At 41.3% G+C, this 9,709-nt stretch overlaps 1 protein-coding gene across 1 annotated transcript; it reads right to left on the bottom strand.

Moving 5' to 3' along the window:
• Positions 1–8,618: 8,618 nt before the first annotated feature.
• On the bottom strand, positions 8,619–9,074 carry ATOH7 (atonal bHLH transcription factor 7). Its single transcript, XM_074285271.1, has one exon. The coding sequence runs from the start codon at positions 9,072–9,074 to the stop codon at positions 8,619–8,621; it is 456 nt and encodes a 151-aa protein (XP_074141372.1).
• Between the last annotated feature and the right edge of the window lie 635 nt (positions 9,075–9,709).

Raw genomic sequence — 9,709 nt, 5'->3', positions numbered from 1 at the left:
CATCTGATATCCAATTACCTTCTAACTAGGGTAGCGGACTGAGGAACTCAGTTTCCCCATATTTGACTCCAACCAGGGAGATGGGCTTCAAGAAGCTGACTGGGTTAAGGAGAAAGCTTTCTGTTATCAATAATGCAAGCTCTTCTTGATTCAAAATTGACTTGACCCTTAGAAACATTGAGGATAGAGCTAACAGATTGGAAGAAAGAGGAGGATCAAAAAGGAGTCAGGACCATTGCTTGGATGGTGTATAAGAATAATAAGGTATAACAGAGCCAGTTATATTCGATTTTAAAATTTTGTTAATTGTCTTTGTCAAAGAGAATGATCTTTGAACTCGGACGGACAGAACAAAAATAACTAATTGGAGTTGAAATCAAGCTATGCAGGAAGACACGGAAGAGATCACCCAGCTGTTCTTGGTGAGTTCAAGTCACCAGGATGACTTGCATCACAACGTTATGAAAGAACTGATAGGTAGACAGTCAGCTGTCTCTGAAAGAACCTAGACTATGAAAGAGAAGTCTCACAAGTGGAGATGGAGCAGATGTCTCATTCGTCAAAGAAAGAAAAGATACTACGTAGGCGAATGAGCTTGACTTCAATTCCTGGGAAAATTCTAACATGTATTAACAAATGGACAGTTAGTAAACATCTAGAAAGGAAACCGTGACCATCAAGAGCAAGCATGGCTTCATCAACAATATGGCCTTTGAAACTTACCTCAGCCTTTGACAGGATGCTTAGAATGGGGAGAGAAGATTGTAGAGATAATGCATACCTTGATTTCTATGAAGTATTTGACAGTCTCTCATCTGATTATTGTGCAAAAGCACAATGAAGATATGGGGGCTATATAATATTAGTTAAATCAATTCAAAATTAATTGAATGACCAGACCCAAAAAGGAATTAGTTATAGAATATAGTGGAATAACTAAAGACAGTGGAACTGTCTTTGCTCCTATTGTGGTCCACACAATTCCAGTCTGTTCCAAGAGTCACTGAGACAGAGCTTCAAACATGATCAATCAATTTATTGAGGAGCCCTAAGATAGTCCCTAATTAATTGGATACAAGATCTTTCTCTTGATCAAGATTCCCTCTGCTTGAGGGAAAAATGCTTTCGTAGCTACTGAGAGATTGCAAAAATAGAATAATTCCATGACTGGCTAATTCCAGAAGTGGGGAAATCTTATGGTTGGCTAAGAGAAATATCCATCCCATCTCCAAATCAAGCTTTCTACAGGTCAGGAGATCTCCTACAATTCATGAGACTCAATCAGCAAGTTCTTGAGCCTTCCACAGTTCATCTCATCAGGGGTTTTCCAAAGATCATATGACCCTGTCAACAGCGTCTCAAGACTGTCACAGGATCAGTAGTCTCCAAAGTCCAAGGGAATTGTGATTTTAAAGCAAAGATCTCTTGGGAGTAGGCAGCAGGGGTTTGCAGGGATGGAGAAGCAAAGGGACCTTATTTCAAGTACTACACTGGAAGAGGGGGCTAGTATAACACTTACAACTCCTATAGTTGTAAGACACCTAACAGTATGAACCTAGCTGACAAATCAAATACAATTAATATAATCATCAGCACATGGCAGATTAATCTATTATAACTCTTATCTTGACAGCATTAACTAACATAATTAATTCAAACAATCCCATTCTGCTTAATTCACTAAAACATCACTGATACTCATCAAATCACAGTGAATGGAATAAATATTGATTAAACTTGAGTAAGGGTATCAAAATCATATTCACACTTATGTTCTATAACATTTTTACCTGACCTGGATATAATCATAGATGGCACGTTGATTAAATTGTTACAAAGATGTTTGTACATCTTTACAAATGTTACAAAGCTTAAAAGGATGGCTTCCACAATAGATGTTGGAGTCAGACTCTGAAAAACCTTGCCAGATTATACCACTGCACTGAATCTATAAGGGGAGATTAAAAAGAGGCCCTGTGGGGGGGGGGGGCATCTAGGTGGTGCAGTGTATAGAGCACCAGCCCTGAAGTCAGGAGGACCTGAGTTCAAATCTGACCTCAGACATTTAACACTTCCTAGCTGTGTGATCCTGGGTGAGTCACTTAACCTAATTACCTCAGCCAAAAAAAAAAGTCCTGTAAAATCTCATAATTGGAACCAATGAATCATCTTGATAAGCACAAAAATGAGGGATGAGTAGATGCAGATTTGCCTTAATTGGGATTTTGATGGACTAACTTCTCAATTTGAGTCAACAGAATGACATCAGAGCCAAGAAAAGCTACATCTAAAATAATGTTAGGAGAGCCTGTAGTCTATTCTAGGGTGGTGATGGGCCTTTATGTGAACACATCTAAGGTATTGATTTCATTTCTAGACATCTCATCACATAAAGGACACTGATTAGATGGGTCATGTCCAGAAAAGTCCCTTGAAAAGAATGACCTCGAGAACAGTTTATTATGTATAAAGGAATTGCACATGTTTAACAAATATTGGATCACTTGCCACCTGGAGGAGGGGAAGGAAGAGAAGGGAAAAATTAGAACACAGGGTTTTGTAAGGGTGAGTGACAAAAATCATGCATGTATATATTTTGAAAATAAAAAGCTATAATTTTTTTCAAAAAAAGAACATTTCCTATAGTAACTCTTTGAGAAAATTGGGTTTTTAGCCCAGAAAAGAAAGGAAGGGACATGAAATCTATTTTCAAACACTTGAAAAGCTATCATGTGGAAGAAAAAAATAGATGTGTTCTTCTTTCAAACATTTGAAAAGCTATCATGTGGAAGAAAAAATAGATGTGTTCTACTAGCACCACAGCAGGTAGAAGTGGAATGGATGAATTCCCTGTCTATACCAAGTCTTTTTAGATAACTTACCCCCCAACACACTTTTTTTTGAGGCAAATGGACTTGTTACTTGCTCAGACTCATACAGCTAGTAAGCATTTAAGATCAAATTTGAATTCAGGCCCTCCTGAGCTAGTGCTGTATGCCACGTTGCTGCCCCCACAGCTCCCCCTTTCTCCTTATCAGAATGGGTTTCCTTTACATCTTCAAAAAGTCATTCTTGAGAGTTGCCCATTTCTATGGAGGCTGACTGCCCACAACATCCTACCTCTCCTTTACCTTTGGAATCTACCCTTGCAAAGTCTGGAATGTGGGATGGACACATTCAGCTTTATTCTTTTCTATCACTAATTCTAAGGTGGATGGTCCGTTCCCCCACGTCATTTCTGTTCCACTTTCTGCTGCAATTCTTCCTTTAGAGGGGGAATTGGCTACAAAATCACGGTTGTCATTCATTTCTTCTGCTTTTTGAAAGATGAAATTACAATTAAGGCTAATCAAGGAATTGTTACTTGCTGCTGAGTTTGACAGGGATGGCCGCCAGCAAGTCTGGCTAATTGAACACAGCGTTCTCACGCTTCTGCTCAGATGGCCTGTAGATGGCCTCAGATGACAATGTCACTTCTGTCCCTTCGTCCTTTGATCCCAAATCATCTTCACCCTGCTTTTCTCCTCTATTTCCGAATTTTTCCACATTAACATATCTTCTGAGACCAAAAGGGGTTTGAATAAATACAGTCCTTATAAACACATATAGAGTGTCTAGCTGATGCAGTCCTGACATGGTCTTCAGAACATATATGGTTATTCCGAAATTGTCTTTATTATTAGTCTTTAGTCAGCTAACTATATGCTGAAGGAATGGTCTTTTGGTACCTGAAACTAGGTTAGCATTCAAAAGGCTCTAATCAATTGGTAGAGCAGCAAGGTGGAACAGCGGATAGAGCACCAGTCTTGGACTTAGGAAAATTCATCTTTCTGAATTAAATCTGATCTCATACCCTTATGAACTGTGCTGTCATACGAATTATCTATGTGACCCTGGATAAGTTACTTAACTCTTTGCCTCAGTTTCTTCATCTGTAAAAATGAACTGGAGAAGAAAATGGAAAACCACTCTATTTCTGCCAAGAAAACCTCAAATGGGGTCATGAAGAATTGGATGTGACTGAAACAAGTTACAGAAACAATCAGTCATTTTAAGTGAGCTCCCTCTCTCTCTCTCTCTGCACTAGCAGCAGTGAAAGGAGGACAGCATATTTTAAGCTTCTGGGTGGGGAAGGAGACTTTGGCACTTAATTTCCCCACTCAGGCCTATGAACATAGGTCCTCTTTCTTTCTCCTGGGTCTCAGTAAAAGATTAAGCTCTGATTTTATGAATTTCAGAAGGGAAGGAGAATCAACCACTAGAGGTCTGGGAGCTGGAGTCCATGGTAGAGTTTGCATAGCTAGCCAGCATAGCCCTAAGAGGCAAGTGGGACCCAGTCTGGTAGTGGATTTGCCACTAGGATATCAGTTCCCACAAGCAAGAGAAGTGATTCTGTCCATTGGCTATGCTACATTTGGAAGTGAATTTGGCAACTGCCTTACAGCAACTGTCTGAGGTGGTATAAGGAGATTGGATCCCTAGTATTTGCTGGAATAGTTTGTACTTCTTGTTAAATCTTCTCTGTAAATATCCTTTGATAAAATCTAATTGGTGTTGATTGGTTAAATGATATTACTATTCTAATCACTGTTGGATAACCTTGAAGAGAATGCCCTGGAATAGAGTCTCAAGCCAAGAGCTTTAGAGCAGAATCCCATAACCCCTCAGGGATGCCCTTTGAACCTTGAGGAGAAAATGTAGCAAACCTTGGCATAAGGGTTGCATCTGTTAAAGCAGAAGTTAGGATAAGGTCCCCTAGGCTTCAAGTGGACAAAATCCCAACACCTTTCTGTTGTGACAGGTCTTAGAATTGACAAACACGCAGACACTTTTCAGGTAATTCTCAACTTTCACTATTTGCCCCTTTCCCTTCTGAGCTTTACTGAGATAAATCTCTCACCTGGAGGCTATTGCTTAGAAAGCAGGCAGCCACTCGGTCCTCAGAGGGAGGGGCCTGGCATTTATTTGCTGTTAATTATTTTTCAGTTGTGTCCTACTCTTTATGACCCCATTTGGGGTTTTCTTGGCAAAGATTCTAGAGCAGTTTGCTATTTCCTCTCCCAGTTCATTTTCCAGATGAGGAAACTAAGGCAAAGAGGGTAAGTGATTTGCCCAGAGTGACAGCTAGTAAATGTCTGAGGGCACATTTGAACTCAGGTCTTTCTGACTACAGATTTAGTGTGCCACCTAGTGGCCATTTATTACTTATTTGCAAGTGTCCTTTGGTCCTTTTTATTTTTCCCTTCTGCATCACCTTTGTTCCTTCTCCAGTTTCCCAAGAGAAGTCAGGGTTCTTCATCTCTAAAATGAAAGAAGCCTGATCTAGCCTAAATCTATGAATTATCAATAACAGAACATGTAAGAAATATTTATGAAGTGCCTCTTAGGTACGAAGTCCCAGGCTAATAATGATGCATTTTTATGTAAAGGTTTAAGGTTCATAAAGCATTTTCTGCACAATAATTATAGGAAGAAGTTGTTATAGGAATCTTTGTCCCCTCTTCTACATATGAACAAAGTGAGCCTCAGATGGGAAGTGATTTGCCCAAGATCACCCAGCTCACATCAGACCCAGAATTTGAATGTGGCTCTTTCCTGCCCACATGGCCAAAGCTCTGTCTACTCATCACATGATTTCCAGCTCTGTCGTATACAAAGAAAAGGTGACACATGGAAGTTATAATCTAGATGGCTAACCAAAGCACACACCTTCACAGTGCTTAGAGATCTTTGATTTCTCCTTCTGCTGATGTATAAGGCCATCCTTCTTGACCTTGGTGGTCTTCAAGAACTGCCATGGGCAAAAGAATTATGAGTCCAAAGACAGCCTGCTAGTGAGCCTCTCTGCACTCACCTAATCTGATCCAGAGGCAACAGGAAAATAGTCCATCACCAGTTATAAACATTTTTATATTTAATGTAGCTAAAATTTTGTCTTGATGGATATGTCCCTCATTAACCCAGATCCCTTCTCCTCTGTTAACTAATGTTATTGAAGAATCATAATGGCTGAAAAATCCATCACCCTGTGGCAGGTAATGAGATTTTTATATCTCGATGAAAAAACCATAGGCTCATAGATCCAAAGTTAGAAGGGATCTCAAAGCCCATAAAGATGAAGATTGCCCAAGTAAAAAACATCAAAGGTAAATTCCAAATAATTAAGAATATGTAAATAGTAAACTCAGTAGTCTACTGGGGCACTTTTTTAGACTTGTTCTCTTTCATCTTCATAATTTGTGATATACTTAGCACTATTCTTTATAATTCTAGGAAGAAAGGAAGGAAGGAAGAAAGAAAGAAAGAAAGAAAGAAAGAAAGAAAGAAAGAAAGAAAGAAAGAAAGAAAGAAAGAAAGAAAGAAAGAAAGAAAGAAAGAGAAAGCAATGTCCTAGTAGGGAGAGGGGGAGAGGTGGATTAGAAAAGCAGAGAGATCTTGAATAACCAACCAAAACTCAATTTGGTGTTTAGTGATGGGAAAGATAACAATCTCTGAATCTCTATGTTTTATTGATTGTCGTGCACGCACACCTCACACCTATACCAGGTAATTGGCACCAAAAGGTTAGTTATTTTGCTTTATAATTTTTAAAAATGGAAATTCAGAACCCAGAGTATTCATAGGCGATATTATCGGTTGTTTTATGATTTCATAAAAATTCAGCTTTATGATTTTTTTCCCAGTTTAAGCCTATAGATTAAAGAAGGCATTTTCTCTGCTTGGGAGCTTAGGGGATTCTTATTTTCTTGTTTTTTTTTTAATAATAGTTTTTATTTACCAGATATATTGGGGGATTCTTATTTTCTAAGGACAGTTGAAGCAGAGCTGTGGATGTGCCATAAGCTGTGATCAAATTGTAAATTGAAGAGAAATTAACCATAAGCAGAGTTCATGCTTTTAAATTCAGAATCTAATTCATTTATTTGATCGGTTTTAACAAATCTCAAATGTACAGAGAAATGAGGCTCTGGATTCTTGCTAAGTATAATAAGAAGTTCTCCATAAATATAAACAGTACCATCTATCACTATGTTTTTTCTTTACAATAAAGAATTGGGCTCATTTATTATAGAGCTAGCAGATATGCAGATGACTGATAGAGGAAATTCAGGAGACCTGTGTCCACATTTAGCCCACCAACTCTTCCTCTCAGTTTTGAAGAGAGTCTTCCCCCATCTCTGCAAAGAGAAGTCTGCCAAATACAGTCTCTTCCTCTTGTCTCCTTCCCTTCCCTCTCCTCTTCTATTCCATCTTCTCTCTGTATGTTTCTCTCTCTCCTCTCCATTTGCTATACAAAGTCTTTGAGTGTTTGTACAAATTAAGTTAAACAATTATTATATAAGAATCAAAACAGGAAATCCAAGGCAAGAAGCTTTAAGTCTAGTTTGAAAGATAAATGCTACTTAAACAGTAAATATTTAATGAACCATCACAAAACCACTTCAAGTACATGTGGTCTGAATGCTGTCTGGAGAATCATTCTCAAATATCCCTCTGATGATTACAGCGCACCCAAAGTGGAATTAGCTGCCTCCTAAAGCCAGTAGCTCTCCATCATTGCAAGTCTCAGGTGAAGGCAAAGTTATCGGCAATGTTAGGGGGCAATTCTTGGTCAGAGACAGACTGGACTAGATGGCTTCTGAAATCCCCTTCTGCTCCCACCCAAGTCAGTGTTGGGAGCACCACCAGCGGCTGTTATTACCACAGAGGCACCTTGCAAGACCACCAGGAAATCGGTGCCGTACTAATATAAAAAAGAAAAGAGGGAAAACCAATATTTTATTCATACTTTACAAAAACCTATATCTTAAATCCTATTATATAGGAGCTGGTTTTAAAAATACAGACAACGTATGCCCCTAACACTCCATGAAAAAAAAAAAAAATCTAAGGGTTTTCCTCATGCACACACAGAGAGCTATCCCACTACAGCAGAAAGGGGTTTATTGTGACAAGTGAGTGTAAAGATTAACATTATTTACACAGGGTGGAAATGGCTCCATTTTGAGCATAGACAAGAACTATGCACACATGGAAAGCAAAGGGGTTTGTTGTGACAAGTGAATGGAAAGGTTAACATTATTTACACAGGGTGGAAATGGCTCCATTTTGAGCATAGGCAAGAACTGTACACACATGGAAAGCAAAGGGGATCCATAGATTGATTCGAAACGTGTCAAACTTACAAAGTTTACGCAAGTTCATTCTCTGAGGACTAAAGCTGCGGGACAGTCTCATCTTATTATTTCTTGACCATTGAATCTTTTTTTCCTCAAAGCAGACAGGAAAAGGCTGGGGACAGGGAGAAAGGGTCCTCGGAATCACGGTCATGGCCAAGCCGTTTCAAAATTTCCCAGCAAGCAATGAAATGGCTCAAGAGATGGATTCTATGTTCTAGCCCTTCTACAGAGCTGGCAGTGAGGGGATGAAAAATAAGATTATGGATTGGGGGGGGAGGGGATTTAAGTGATAAATTGGCTAACATTCTAGAGATGCAATATTTCCCAGAGGGGGAAAAAACACTTATTTCTAGGCGTCCACTTGAAGGCCCAGCCCCAGAGCCCGCACCTCGTGGCCCGATCGGCTCACCTGCAGCAATGGGCGGGCGCTGGGGGGCCTCAGGTGGCCATTTGGAAGTGCTCGGGCTGGTAGGCGAAAAGTCTTTGGGCGTAGTGCTCGGCGTCCCCGGGCAGCTTGGGCCCGACCAGCGCGGGGTAGCTGTCCGCGCTGAAGTGCTCGCAGTGCAGATTGAGCCAGTCCCTCTCGGTGCTGTAGCGCTCCGCTTCGGCCAGGATCCGGGTCAGAGCCATGATGTAGCTGAGGGCCATCTGCAGCGTCTCGTACTTGGACAGCTTTTTATCCTGGCCCCACTGGGGGACCACTTTTCTCAGGCGATCGAAAGCCGTGTTGAGCCCTTGCATCCGGCGCCTTTCCCTGGCGTTGGCCGCCAGCCGCCTGCGGGCGGCGTTCTCCAGCCTCTCCGAGCCGCACTTGCCCACGCACTCCATGCTCCCCTTGCACGGGGGCTCGCCTTCCAGCCCCGGGTCCAGGGAATGGGACTTGCAGGATTTCATGCTTCGGGAAGTAGAGTCAGGGCACCCCCACCCACCCCCAGCGTTTGGGGGAGCTCTCTCTCAGGAGGGAGCTGCTTTGGCTTTTTCCCTGTCCTTAAGCTGGCCCCACTTGAGCAACGAAGAAGGGGACTTGGGAGAAAGGCAGTTCATTGGCGGGGGAGGAATCTAAGGCAGAGATCCAAGGCTCTGACCAACTGGATCCCTAGCTTGATGCTTCTTCACTTGCCTAAACTGAAGGGCAATTGAGATTCCGAAGGGAGCTCCATCTTCCCAAAGTCAAGTTCCAACAGCAAAGGCTTGTTCTCCTCCGCAGAACTTTCAAGGCATGAAATAAAGGTAGTTTGGGTGATTAGGGTCCTTTGGGGTCCTCCAGGAAAGCGACACTTTTCAGGAAAATGTGTTCTTTCATGGAGAAAGAGACAGAGAGAAAGAGAAAGAAAAGAGAGAGAAAGAAAAGGAGAGAGAGAGAGAGAGAGAGAGAGAGAGAGAGAGAGAGAGAGAGAGAGAGAGAGAGAGAGAGAGAGAGAGAGAGCACTTCTTCCTTAGTAGCAAACACCAGTCTCTTTGAGAGAGGAGGAGGAGAATTTATAGCCGAGGGTTGGAGCCCTGAACAGGTGGTAGCAGGTGGGCTGGCG

The sequence above is a fragment of the Sminthopsis crassicaudata genome, chromosome 2, assembly GCF_048593235.1.
Source record: "Sminthopsis crassicaudata isolate SCR6 chromosome 2, ASM4859323v1, whole genome shotgun sequence".
NCBI lineage: Eukaryota > Metazoa > Chordata > Mammalia > Dasyuromorphia > Dasyuridae > Sminthopsis > Sminthopsis crassicaudata.
The sequence above is the reverse complement of the archived record's forward strand: the minus strand, read 5'-3'. Positions and strand labels throughout refer to the sequence as shown.

Bases quoted from the DNA above. Each gene is read 5' to 3' on its own strand.
- ATOH7 (XM_074285271.1), bottom strand. From the start codon at position 9,074: ATGAAATCCTGCAAGTCCCATTCCCTGGACCCGGGGCTGGAAGGCGAG.